This window comes from Daphnia magna, linkage group LG1, assembly GCF_020631705.1.
Source record: "Daphnia magna isolate NIES linkage group LG1, ASM2063170v1.1, whole genome shotgun sequence".
NCBI lineage: Eukaryota > Metazoa > Arthropoda > Branchiopoda > Diplostraca > Daphniidae > Daphnia > Daphnia magna.
In genome coordinates, this window is record NC_059182.1 from 15524369 (window position 1) to 15537287 (window position 12919).

General features: G+C 37.0%; 4 protein-coding genes across 4 annotated transcripts; 1 reads left to right on the forward strand and 3 right to left on the reverse strand.

Annotated features, from left to right (window-relative positions):
• Positions 1-418: 418 nt before the first annotated feature.
• Positions 419-1140, reverse strand: LOC116932920. Its single transcript, XM_032940839.2, has 3 exons — positions 1021-1140; positions 765-943; positions 419-640 (listed from the first exon to the last, which is right to left on the reverse strand). The coding sequence occupies exons 1-3, from the start codon at positions 1099-1101 to the stop codon at positions 529-531; spliced, it is 372 nt and encodes a 123-aa protein (XP_032796730.1). The 5' UTR covers positions 1102-1140; the 3' UTR covers positions 419-528.
• A 1134-nt stretch (positions 1141-2274) lies between these two features.
• On the forward strand, positions 2275-4943 carry LOC116916663 (zinc finger CCCH domain-containing protein 14). The gene is given in 8 exon segments (XM_032921959.2): positions 2275-2556; positions 2627-2906; positions 2908-3134; positions 3214-3482; positions 3552-4096; positions 4182-4284; positions 4347-4602; positions 4749-4943. Coding segments are annotated over 8 exon segments (1893 nt in total). The 5' UTR covers positions 2275-2448; the 3' UTR covers positions 4854-4943.
• Positions 4875-6718, reverse strand: LOC116916826 (homeobox protein vab-15). Its single transcript, XM_032922157.2, is given in 4 exon segments — positions 4875-5014; positions 5702-5865; positions 5935-6112; positions 6114-6718. Coding segments are annotated over 4 exon segments (570 nt in total). The 5' UTR covers positions 6282-6718; the 3' UTR covers positions 4875-4954.
• Positions 6719-7123: 405 nt separating this feature from the next.
• LOC116916815 (snRNA-activating protein complex subunit 1) lies at positions 7124-8867 on the reverse strand. Its single transcript, XM_032922156.2, has 5 exons — positions 8300-8867; positions 8072-8215; positions 7861-8008; positions 7603-7765; positions 7124-7544 (listed from the first exon to the last, which is right to left on the reverse strand). The coding sequence occupies exons 1-5, from the start codon at positions 8449-8451 to the stop codon at positions 7483-7485; spliced, it is 669 nt and encodes a 222-aa protein (XP_032778047.2). The 5' UTR covers positions 8452-8867; the 3' UTR covers positions 7124-7482.
• Between the last annotated feature and the right edge of the window lie 4052 nt (positions 8868-12919).

Sequence of the window (12919 nt, forward strand, 5' to 3'; positions counted from 1 at the left end):
GGTGGAACAATCCCATACGGAATGATTTTTTGTGTACAGTAACTGCTTGCGACAGACATTATTGACAATTTTAACCTTGTCGAATATATACTGTATTATAATAAATGTTTGTTGCTTCGGGATAATGAGTAGGTGTGTAGGCGGATTATTGTGGCTTTACTGTGACGTCCATGAATTCATTAATGGCCCTACCCTTATATTTTATCTTATTACTGCTTTTATCTTTAAAGATCAGATTTTTTTTTTTCTCATCGAGTGGGTGGCTGTTTTTTGTTTTTGTTTTTTTACGTTGAGAAACAATGCACTTCTTTTTGAAAGCACAAACGCAAAAAGGCAATCACCGGTTCTGACGGTTCAATCAAACATGTTTTAAACCCATAATTTGCACTCTACTAAATCAAAGTTTTCTGCAAATTCGTTCTGATGCAAACTTCTTATTGTATTGAATCGACGTCATAAACAATAGATTTTTTGAGCGGTAAATACAGGTCGCTCGTGGACGTCGTTCTTCTCCACTCGTACCTTCAACTAGCAAATGACATTGCTGGCGAAATCGCAGACGTTGAGGGCCTTGTTCCAATACAAACCGTCAGGACACGATTTCAAATGGGCAACACCCCACGAGCACATGTAATAGTTTCTGGAAATAAAGCATGTAATAAAAGAGAATCAGGAATGTAATACTCCGATTGATCCATAGGCCACTACGGGCGATGGAAAGACAGGCACAATTATTTTTGTTTTTGTTGCAGAATCATACATACTTGCAGTTAGTCGGATCTGGAAAGAAAACAGCGGTTCCTACGTCATTCGCCGGACATTGCGGAGCACTGCGAGCGACTCGTGGCAATGCAGAAGTGGAAACCACCAAAAAGGCGGCCAACACGAAAACGAAAAGCTCGAATTTCTTCATTGTCATCTCTAATGCTATAGAAAATAATGTCTAACATTTTACTAAAGCAAGGCAAATACAAAGAAATATTTTTAAAAATTTAGTATTTAAAATAAACTGGTTCTTACCTTACGGAACGAAAGGAAACAAGTGTGTGACGGAATTGAAATGTCCAGGTCCTTTTTATATCGAGTGAAGTGCAAATACATCTCCAACCTACGCGCATTTCATATGTCGCAGTTCTGTTAAACACCGTTGGGATGTTTAATCCGTCTAAGCCATTTCATTATCAGAATGCATGTAGTAACAAAACTTGAACTTAGCAGATAGGGAAAATCCAAGCAATTACTTTCTGTCGCCATAAATCATATGCAATCAACGAAGTCCAACTCTTATAAAATGACATTGCCAATGGAACATTTAGTAAGTTAGGTCATTTCTGATAAATAAAAAAACTTTGTATGATAGACGACGAATTCCCTAAAAGTATTTCAACTGCCTAATTCTGGACAGATTGATTTCTGGTGGCGCAATAAACATACGACAAGAGTCATATAGGGTCCCCACTGCGCCCGTCTATGACTCTGATACGACAGATACATGTTTTTTGCGCAAAATAAGACGTCGTGGTTAGCTTAACCTTATTACGTAAATATTTGATTCGGCTCTTAATCCCAAAAAAATTTTTTTTTTTTTTTTTTGTTTTTTTTTTTTAAAAAAAACCCCCAAAAAAAAAAAAAAAAAAAAAAAAAAAAAAAAATTTTAAGAGAGGGGTCCCCCCCCCATTACAAAAAAATTTTTTTTTTAAAGGAAAGTAAAAAAAAAAAAAAAATATTTTTTAAGTTAGTTTTTTTTACTTAGTGCCAGTACCTTCGGGCCGAGCTAGGGCTCAGCACCGGTTCTCGAAAACCCGGGTTAAACGTGGATCGTCGCCAAAAATAGTCGCCCATGGGCGATCCCGGTAACCTATTTGCCAAAATGGGTAGGCTGGGCGGATTTGATGGGCAAACCGGGTATACTCACCGCCATCTTGGAAAATGGCGGCAAGTTAAATTAAAATGAAGATTAGCAAAAAATAAAGTTTTTGTGGCGGAAATTCAAAGCGCGTGACTTGATTTCAAGGAAATACACAGGTAATCGGGTATGAAATCGGGGCTAACTAGGTTTTGAAACCGGGTAATGGAAATGGTTTCGAAATTAAGTTAACCACATGAAAACCGGGTAGGTAGTGGGCACAAAGTCTCAAGAACCATTACCCACCGGATCCAATTTTTTTGCCGAGAAGACCTACCCATTCGCCCAAATACCTACCCATTGGACACGGGGCCGAGCCCCGAGCCCTAGTGTTGAGCAAAAAAGAAGGAAAAGAAGGGGCTTCTTGCGTTATAGGAATACGGAGCTGGACGGTCATCGGCTGCAAGCTAACAACAAAAAAATAAAGAGGAACAATTTTTTTTCTTGGGAAAGATTTAAATAAGTGACTAAACAAGACATACCTGAGTATTCTGTTACAGGTTAGGTGATTTGGTTAGAGTGACCAAGTATTTTTAGCAATCATGGAAGGGGTAACAACTGAAATAAGAAACAAAATCAAGTGTGCTGTGAAAGCAAAACTTCAAGAGATTGGAGCTTATGTAGATGAAGAATTACCAGACTATATCATGGTAGGATTCAAAACGTATCTTCTTTACATAATACTGTAGAGTTCTCTGTATACTTTCTTTTGTTCATTAGGTGATGATTGCAAATAGAAGATCTAAGAGCCAAATGACAAGTGAACTCTCTCTTTTTCTTGGAAGTCATACTGACAAATTTACAGATTGGCTACATGTTGTGCTTGAAAAGCTTGAAGCATTTGTTGGTAGTAGCAATGTCTCTGAGAAAGTGAAAGAAGCAGCTCCTGCGGTACCAAAATCGGGAAGTGAAGCAGGCGTCATTCCCTGTAAAAGTTCAGAATTCTTCCCCAACAGTAATTCACCCAACATCTGGGTTATTGATGGGAAAGAACAGTGAAACCCAGTGTAATGCCCATAGTGCTCCCTTAAATCAAGAAAATAAAGAACAATATGTACCTACGCCTGTTTCTTTACGTTCTCTACCTCCAGCAAATGTGCATCATCCACTTGAAGGGGATATGGATGATGATTGTCTGAATATCCGGGAAGAAGCAGAGCAAGATTTCCATGCTTCTGAAGAAAAGACTCAGAGGAAAAAGATTTCGACGTCATCGGCCACGTATCAGGTTAGACCTTCCTTCTTCTACATTCAATCGTTTCGCCAAATATCAGTATAAGACCGTTCTGAATTTTAATTTAACCTAGGCATCCCGTTGTGACTCACAAAAGCGGCGGCAGACCAGAAATATTGAAGACCGATTCGCGAAAAAGGTTTGCAGGGAAGAAAGGGAACAACCCCGAAGAACGGACGGTCGTATCTCATCGCAAATTGTTTCCGTTGTGCGGCCCATACTCAGTCAAATAGTAAAACCTATAGAACGTACAAAATCAAAAACAGAGAATCAAGAGCAAGAGGAAAAAACAAGTTTTAATAGCAAAACTGGGATTAATAGTATCGTTCGCGTCACAGCCAGGTAGTTATTGAGAACCTGAAATCCGATCACTGTACATGTTTTAAATCGTTCTCCAATTTACGTTTTTAGGCGCAGATTACCAGCAAGGATGCAAGCCACGAACTGTTTGATTTTGAAAGCTGTGGCTGACGCGCAAAAATCAGTTGTCTCACATCCAACTAAAGTTACGGAGCCTGAAATCCGATCCCCACCTGCGCTGTTCACCCGAAAGTATCGCGAAAAGATCCGTAATTCAGAATCGGTTGCCGTTACTATAAAAAACCCTGCAGTTGGTAAACCTTCCAACGAATCCATCATGGAAATAGATGTCCAACCACCCGGAAAGATTGCTAATGGCGATGAACTCGCCAGTATGGAAGCTGAAGAAACGGCTGACCCCCAAAATGACGTTTCCGACCTAGGCCCCTACGAGCCAATGGAAAGCCCCGTTCAGTCACCGTTAGAAAATCAAACAATTGAGACACGTTTTATAGTTACCCTTGATGGTGTTGACTCCTTAATGGGACGATGCTTTGATGAAGACATGAATGACGATGACGCAACTGAAATGTCCGAAGTACAAGACACTGAACGGAAACCAGTGAAATCACGTCTTTTTCGAAGACGTAGCACTGGTAAATAGTTGTTTATCTTTTTTTTCTCAAAGCTCTGTGACGGCTGTTACGTTTTTAACCAACAAACCTTTGGCGCTGGTTTTAGGCACTGAAGCTGAAGTTCAACAAACTTTGGAACGCTGCAAATTTTACCCCAACTGCCGTCAAGGAGAGCGGTGCAGTTTCCATCACCCCAAAACCCTATGCAAGTATGTTTAGCATTTTTCCCGTAGTTTTCAACACTCGCACTTAAAAATTTCACTCGTTCTAGGAATTTCCCGATTTGCTTGTTTGGTGACAATTGCTTATTCATTCATCCGCCTTGCAAATTTGATGCTACGTGTACACGAAAATCGTGCCCATATACGCACAGTCAACGATCTCAGGCTACCGTGCCTGTCGCACCGAAGATAATCCGGCCTCTAGTAAAGTTGCACCATCAACAGTTGCCGATTGTGAATGGCAAAACGGTTTGCAAGTTTTTCCCGGCATGCAACAACGTTAGCTGTCTTTTTTTCCATCCGCCGGTATGTAATTGGACAATTATTTGTTTTTATTTTATAAAATATCGACGTGTGTGTGTATTTCTGAATATGGGTACATAATTATTCTTTGTATGATCAGTAAAATAAGTGATACATGTTGGAAAATGAATTACAATTTCTTATTCTAGGCTTGCAAGTACGGATCAAACTGCACTCGTGTTGGCTGTACATTTTTCCACCAGAGCAACATCCCGTCCGCAAATAAACTCAAATGGGTTACAGATACCAAGTGAGAAAATGTCTTCTTGCTTTTGTTTGAGTGTTAATCGCCGACCGTGGATTCGAACGTAGCCACCACAACTCCAATACACGAACATATAGGACGTTTGTGTTTTCATTGAACTTCCCTTTCACGGCGCTCGCGAGCCCTTCTGTTCTGAAACCAAATCTTCACCTAGGTAGAAAAGTAATAAAACAAATAAATATTTTGCCCACAGTCAATCGGATCCGAAAACTGATCACTTTGACAATCTACAATGTTCGTTGAAAGAACCAGAAAAACATGTAATGTGAGTGGAATTCGATCGGGCTCGTTTCGGTTGAAACTCGAAACCGACCGTCGGCACGCGTAAGTATGTTCTATCATGATACAACAGTATGTTACACTCTCAATTAGTATTAGGTCACTTCGATGGGGGCTCAAGCTGCACAATACCTACAACAAACAGTATGGTTTTCCTATTGGAAGGCGCATTAGCATACGGTTGCCTGCCTTTGAATGGATTGTGCTCTTTCAATAGATTACCGACAAAAGAGCAGCGCCCAATACAAACATTCTTTCTGCTTGGATTCATTACACCGCTAACAAAAAGTTTTCCGCTCTCGTTTCTCAAAAGGTATAAAGAACCACCAGAATTTTTGAATTTAAATTAAACTTTAGTGGTGAACAACATACGGTAGACATTTACTACAACGGATGATGGCAGGACAAACGAATTTTTACGTGTTTTTCTTTCAACAGAAGTTTTTCTTTCAACCAAAAGTCAGTTACGCTGATTAAGTCATATTTTGACCAGCTTGAAGGTATAAATAGAGCTGCATCTATTTTAGAACTTAATAACCAGAAAAAATTAATACGTACTCTTTTAGGGGACATGTTTAGCGCAGCAGCCAATTCGTTAACCTCATTACTGCCGAGATAAGGCGTCTGCAGGAACTTCCTCTCTAGTGTGCTCACCTCGATGGTCGAGAAGGGTATGCGTGGATTACGGTAACGGTTTCGCAAGTTAATTTCTCGCTTAGCGCCTTTTGAAAGATTGTATAGTTAGGCGTGTTCCTTTTTTTAAATTCTATGCCAATTGACAAGCAACTTACGTGGAAGTTTTGGTGGTCTGTAGCGAGTACAGTAGACCCAGGAGAAGTGGGGATCGCCATGATCGTTGATGGAGTTTGTTTTAGATTCTGAGCTGTAGATTTCAGACGATGTGACGACGATCGCTGATGTAGGAGATGTCCGAGACGAGAGGATAGCTTCAATACTGAAATCAACCTTTTGGTTTCGACCTAACGGTAATTATTTCAATTGGTTTGTCTGCGACAGCACCAAAAAGTCCATCTTGTGGCATTTTGCTGGTGTCGATGTCTTTTGTGATTGGCTGTTCTTCAATTGTGACGTCTAAATGATTAGCTTCTTGATTTTTGGTAATCACAGCGGAATCCATCTTGGTCACGTTTTGAAATGTTACACGTCAAAATAGGCTTGGTTGGATCAGAGCTCCGACAACTCAACATCACTGGCCAACAATCTAGATATCTAATGAAGTCGATGGTTGACCTGTGGATGGCTATGATTTTTCTTCTATACCTTTTATCAGTCGATAACATAGATGTATCGAGGGGAGGAGCCAGTTGTTTGTGCACTGGATAATCAGTGTTGCTAGAAGAGTACGAGGCTATCATATCACATTGCTGGTTCGGGGGTTGTAAGACGAGATGAAGAGTGTGGCTTTTCCGCGTTGTGACCATTGAGATGAAGAACATTGAAATAGACAGCTAAGGTAATTGGTAGGCCACCTACATCTGCCCGTTGGCTATGAACTAACAAGTACAGTCGCAGTAGGCAGACTGATGGACACACTGATTTCGCACGCGGCAGCCTCAGACGTGTTGTGCCGTACATAAAGTAAACGGTTTGGTACTTTATAAACAAATTTTTTATTACCTAGTTGCCAATTCCTTGACATGGTGGTTTCCAACCGTAAATTCAAAAGTAGGGGACAGTAATTTCGGCTGAAAGTGTTCGAAGCATGAATAATATGCAAGGGATTTACCTGTAATAAACTTAACATAGGGACCGCGGAACAGAGATCATACATATATATAGATAATAGCTGTAAAAGTACTTCTTCAGCTTTATTTTCCAAGAAAGTTTTCTCATGAAATCAGTAAAGTAAATAGTTTTAAGTAGGAATTCCGAAATCAAATTCAACAACGTGAAAGACATAGGAGGATTTGCATAGGCCTACATGTATTTTAACATACAGAGATAACATCTTTGGCCGTGTTAGTTGAACGAGTGATTATATTTCTCCAGAAGAATTTGTGCACAGCAAAATAACCAAAACGGTAAGTAATAAATTTTTTATCAGAAGAGAGGCAATGACTTCCAGATACCCATGCAATATCAATTCGCTTTGTATGCTACAAAGAACAACAAAATGGGAAGGACGGAACAGCAATTAGTTTTTCGTATTACAGGTCAGCTAATTATAAAACACACAAGTACAAGATACTCCGCTAAATCACCAAACTTGACTCAAGCATTTCAGGCTATACAGAGGGCAGAACTCGAAACTTTAGAATGAATTTCTTCTACAACGTAGAAACACTAGTTTACGTAAAGGGTTCTTGGATACAACTACTTTACTGGAATTCCGAAACGAAGTCATCGGTATCAGCAGATTTGGAAGTTGAGTTACAAAATCCTAAAGTAGAGATTCAAGTTAGCCAGATTCAGTGTATTTTTATTCCTTCATGACAAACCTGGTATTTGAGATTTAATTTCTTGGTATTTATTCAACCTTTTGTCCAAATTATCAAGTTCATCTGCTGATAGCCCATGAGATTGGAGCAATCCATGCTTATAGCTATCCAGCAAATTTCCAATGTCAGCATCTTCCTCAGACTGATGCTTCTGATTGACAAACTAAGTTTGGAGATCCCAATATTCAGGTTAGACAATTAAATTAATTTTGTAACACGTTGGTAAAGTAAAAAATTCAGAACAGAATCACACATTACTTGGTTAGATGTCAAAGCAAAAACAAATGCTTTCTCCAGGAAAAGTTTGCAGAAAATGAACTGTTGTTCACACATATTTCTTTGGTTCAATTCATCCAAAAACACAACCAACCCTTTTAGCTCACTTAATGTTAAACGGATTTTGTTTCTGGTAGATCCAGTGTAAAAGGTACTATTGTTTACGATGAATTATTTAACAGAAATTAAATACCTAGTTAGTTGAGTGAAGTATAATGCATAAAGTAGGTAGAGTCCTCCAATCTTTGATGCCAATGAATGCTGTAAGAACAGAAAATGTTTGCCTACACTGAACAGCTCATTTACCAACGGAGGCAATTCTTCAATATTATGTTCACTTAAGGTAAAACACAAACAATTAACTGAAATAATTAATATGACAAATAAATTGCTTAATAGAGGTACAAAGATTTCAACATACCAAAACATCAGCTTGAAGTTTACACATTTCCAGTGACTCTCAAAGTCTCTAAAACTTAGACAAGTATTAGATGTTGTGTTGGAGAAGCTTTTTATCAACTGATGACAGTGTTGGATCCATTTTACATGAAACGAAGATAGGCTTTCCGGCATCCTCGGATATAATTGCCTTTTGGCAAAGGTAATTTGGAAAACTGGAATTACTAAAACCAAATCCTTATTAGGATTTTAAATGTTTGTTAGAATGCCAGTTAGGGGTTGGCAATTCAACACCCAAATATCTAATTAAGGGGGATCAAATTAAACCCGGACTGAACACATGGAACAAAAACGCAAAATCCTGCGTAATGCCGTTTGACCCACTTTTTGAATTTCAATATGTTTGACATTACCCGCCAGAGTCCTCTAGTAATTGATGATATGTTGTTGATACACCGACTCTATTAGACATGTCAAATACCGGAGCATACTGGCGATTCGGAACGGAATAGCCGTAACGCAATCTATGGAGCTTAACAGCGTTTTTCAAGCTCTCCCGTGTAAAGGGTACCCTCGTTACTACTCATCGGCTCCCGGTGTTCGCGAAGTTCCCGTTGGCCTTTGAAATTGAGTGTTGATTTCGATTAAGTTATTAGTTTTCTGGATAAACCAGACGTTTTTAAAATAAACGAAAACAAAGTGCTGTAAGTGCACCAACTATGTTTATTACGTTAAATTAAAAAAAAACTATAGAGCTAATTGAAAATAAACTTGATTTCCGGGATTATCATTCAATTCTGAATCAAACTCATGTATTTTAAGCAAAATTTGAAATTTGGCCAAAAATGAAAAAGTGGGAAGGGTATAGCCTTCCCACTTTTGTCAAAATCGGCCAAAAACGACATCTCTTGAAATTCTCCAAAAATCAGACGGTATAATCGAAATTGAACGCTGATTTCGATTTAGTCATTGGTTTTCTCGTCAAACAAGCCGTTTTAAAAATTAACGAAAACAGTGCTGTTAGCGCACCAACTTAATTTATGGTTTTTAACGTTTAAATCAACAACTATAAGACCAACAGAAAAATAAACGGTTGGTTTTCTCGTCAAACAAGCCGTTTTAAAAATTAACGAAAACAGTGCTGTTAGCGCACCAACTTAATTTATGATTTTTAACGTTTAAATCAACAACTATAAGACCAACAGAAAAATAAACCTGATTTCCGTGATTTTTATTCAATTTTGAATCAAACTCATGTATTTTAAGCAAAATTTGAAATTTGGCCAAAAATGAAAAAGTGGGAAGGGTATTGCCTTCCCACTTTTGTCAAAATCGGCCAAAAACGACATCTCTTGAAATTCTCCAAAAATCACACGGTATAATCGAAATTGAACGCTGATTTCGATTTAGTCATTGGTTTTCTCGTCAAACAAGCCGTTTTAAAAATTAACGAATACAGTGCTGTTAGCGCACCAACTTAATTTATGGTTTTTAACGTTTAAATCAACAACTATAAGACCAACAGAAAAAATAACCTGAATTTCGTGATTTTTATTCAATTTTGAATCAAACTCATGTATTTTAAGCAAAATTTGAAATTTGGCCAAAAATGAAAAAGTGGGAAGGGTATAGCCTTCCCACTTTTGTCAAAATCGGCCAAAAACGACATCTCTTGAAATTCTCCAAAAATCACACAGTATAATCGAAATTGAAAGCTGATTTCGATTTAGTCATTGGTTTTCTCGTCAAACAAGCCGTTTTAAAAATTAACGAAAACAGTGCTGTTAGCGCACCAACTTAATTTATGATTTTTAACGTTTATATCAAGAACTATAAGACCAACAGAAAAATAAACCTGATTTTCGTGATTTTTATTCAATTTTGAATCAAACTCATGTATTTTAAGCAAAATTTGAAATTTGGCCAAAAATGAAAAAGTGGGAAGGGTATAGCCTTCCCACTTTTGTCAAAATCGGCCAAAAACGACATCTCTTGAAATTCTCCAAAAATCACACGGTATAATCGAAATTGAACGCTGATTTCGATTTAGTCATTGGTTTTCTCATCAAATAAGCCGTTTTAAAAATAAACGAAAACAGTGCTGTTAGCGCACCAACTTAATTTATGGTTTTTAACGTTTAAATCAACAACTATAAGGCCAACAGAAAAAATAACCTGAATTTCGTGATTTTTATTCAATTTTGAATCAAACTCATGTATTTTAAGCAAAATTTGAAATTTGGCCAAAAATGAAAAAGTGGGAAGGGTATAGCCTTCCCACTTTTGTCAAAATCGGCCAAAAACGACATCTCTTGAAATTCTCCAAAAATCACACGGTATAATCGAAATTGAACGCTGATTTCGATTTAGTCATTGGTTTTCTCGTCAAACAAGCCGTCTCAAAAATTAACGATAACAGTGCTGTTATCGCACCAACTTAATTTATGGTTTTTAACGTTTAAATCAACAACTATAAGACCAACAGGAAAATAAACCTGATTTCCGTGATTTTTATTCAATTTTGAATCAAACTCATGTATTTTAAGCAAAATTTGAAATTTGGCCAAAAATGAAAAAGTGGGAAGGGTATAGCCTTCCCACTTTTGTCAAAATCGGCCAAAAACGACATCTCTTGAAATTCTGCAAAAATCACACAGTTTAATCGAAATTGAACGCTGATTTCGATTTAGTCATTGGTTTTCTCGTCAAACAAGCCGTTTAAAAAATAAACGAAAACAGTGCTGTTAGCGCACCAACTTAATTTGTGGTTTTTAACGTTTAAATCAACAACTATAAAACCAACAGGAAAATAAACCTGATTTTCGTGATTTTTATTCAATTTTGAATCAAACTCATGTATTTTAAGCAAAATTTGAAATTTGGCCAAAAATGAAAAAGTGGGAAGGGTATAGCCTTCCCACTTTTGTCAAAATCGGCCAAAAACGACATCTCTTGAAATTCTCCAAAAATCACACAGTATAATCGAAATTGAACGCTGATTTCGATTTAGTCATTGGTTTTCTCGTCAAACAAGCCGTTTTAAAAATTAACGAAAACAGTGCTGTTAGCGCACCAACTTAATTTATGATTTTTAACGTTTATATCAAGAACTATAATACCAACAGAAAAATAAACCTGATTTTTGTGATTTTTATTCAATTTTGAATCAAACTCATGTATTTTAAGCAAAATTTGAAATTTGGCCAAAAATGAAAAAGTGGGAAGGGTATAGCCTTCCCACTTTTGTCAAAATCGGCCAAAAACGACATCTCTTGAAATTCTCCAAAAATCACACGGTATAATCGAAATTGAACGCTGATTTCGATTTAGTCATTGGTTTTCTCGTCAAACAAGCCATCTCAAAAATTAACGATAACAGTGCTGTTAGCGCACCAACTTAATTTATGGTTTTTAACGTTTAAATCAACAACTATAAGACCAACAGGAAAATAAACCTGATTTTCGTGATTTTTATTCAATTTTGAATCAAACTCATGTATTTTAAGCAAAATTTGAAATTTGGCCAAAAATGAAAAAGTGGGAAGGGTATAGCCTTCCCACTTTTGTCAAAATCGGCCAAAAACGACATCTCTTGAAATTCTCCAAAAATCACACGGTATAATCGAAATTGAACGCTGATTTCGATTTAGTCATTGGTTTTCTCGTCAAACAAGCCGTTTTAAAAATTAACGAAAACAGTGCTGTTAGCGCACCAACTTAATTTATGGTTTTTAACGTTTAAATCAACAACTATAAGACCAACAGGAAAATAAACCTGATTTTTGTGATTTTTATTCAATTTTGAATCAAACTCATGTATTTTAAGCAAAATTTGAAATTTGGCCAAAAATGAAAAAGTGGGAAGGGTATAGCCTTCCCACTTTTGTCAAAATCGGCCAAAAACGACATCTCTTGAAATTCTGCAAAAATCACACAGTATAATCGAAATTGAACGCTGATTTCGATTTAGTCATTGGTTTTCTCGTCAAACAAGCCGTTTTAAAAATTAACGAAAACAGTGCTGTTAGCGCACCAACTTAATTTATGATTTTTAACGTTTATATCAAGAACTATAATACCAACAGAAAAATAAACCTGATTTTCGTGATTTTTATTCAATTTTGAATCAAACTCATGTATTTTAGCAAAATTTGAAATTTGGCCAAAAATGAAAAAGTGGGAAGGGTATAGCCTTCCCACTTTTGTCAAAATCGGCCAAAAACGACATCTCTTGAAATTCTCCAAAAATCACACGGTATAATCGAAATTGAACGCTGATTTCGATTTAGTCATTGGTTTTCTCGTCAAATAAGCCGTTTTAAAAATTAACGAAAACAGTGCTGTTAGCGCACCAACTTAATTTATGGTTTTTAACGTTTAAATCAACAACTATAAGGCCAACAGAAAAAGTAACCTGAATTTCGTGATTTTTATTCAATTTTGAATCAAACTCATGTATTTTAAGCAAAATTTGAAATTTGGCCAAAAATGAAAAAGTGGGAAGGGTATAGCCTTCCCACTTTTGTCAAAATCGGCCAAAAACGACATCTCTTGAAATTCTGCAAAAATCACACAGTATAATCGAAATTGAACGCTGATTTCGATTTAGTCATTGGTTTTCTCGTCAAACAAGCCATCTCAA

Bases quoted from the DNA above. Each gene is read 5' to 3' on its own strand.
- LOC116916815 (XM_032922156.2), bottom strand. From the start codon at position 8,451: ATGCCGGAAAGCCTATCTTCGTTTCATGTAAAATGGATCCAACACTGT. The intron at 8,009-8,071 runs GTATTTAATTTC...TGGATCTACCAG, and splicing joins TACTTCACTCAACTAACTAG to AAACAAAATCCGTTTAACAT. The intron at 7,766-7,860 runs GTAATGTGTGAT...CTCCAAACTTAG, and splicing joins TTGCTTTGACATCTAACCAA to TTTGTCAATCAGAAGCATCA.
- LOC116932920 (XM_032940839.2), bottom strand. From the start codon at position 1,101: ATGTATTTGCACTTCACTCGATATAAAAAGGACCTGGACATTTCAATT. The intron at 944-1,020 runs GTAAGAACCAGT...GTAAAATGTTAG, and splicing joins GTTTCCTTTCGTTCCGTAAG to ACATTATTTTCTATAGCATT. The intron at 641-764 runs GTATGTATGATT...CTTTATTTCCAG, and splicing joins CCAGATCCGACTAACTGCAA to AAACTATTACATGTGCTCGT.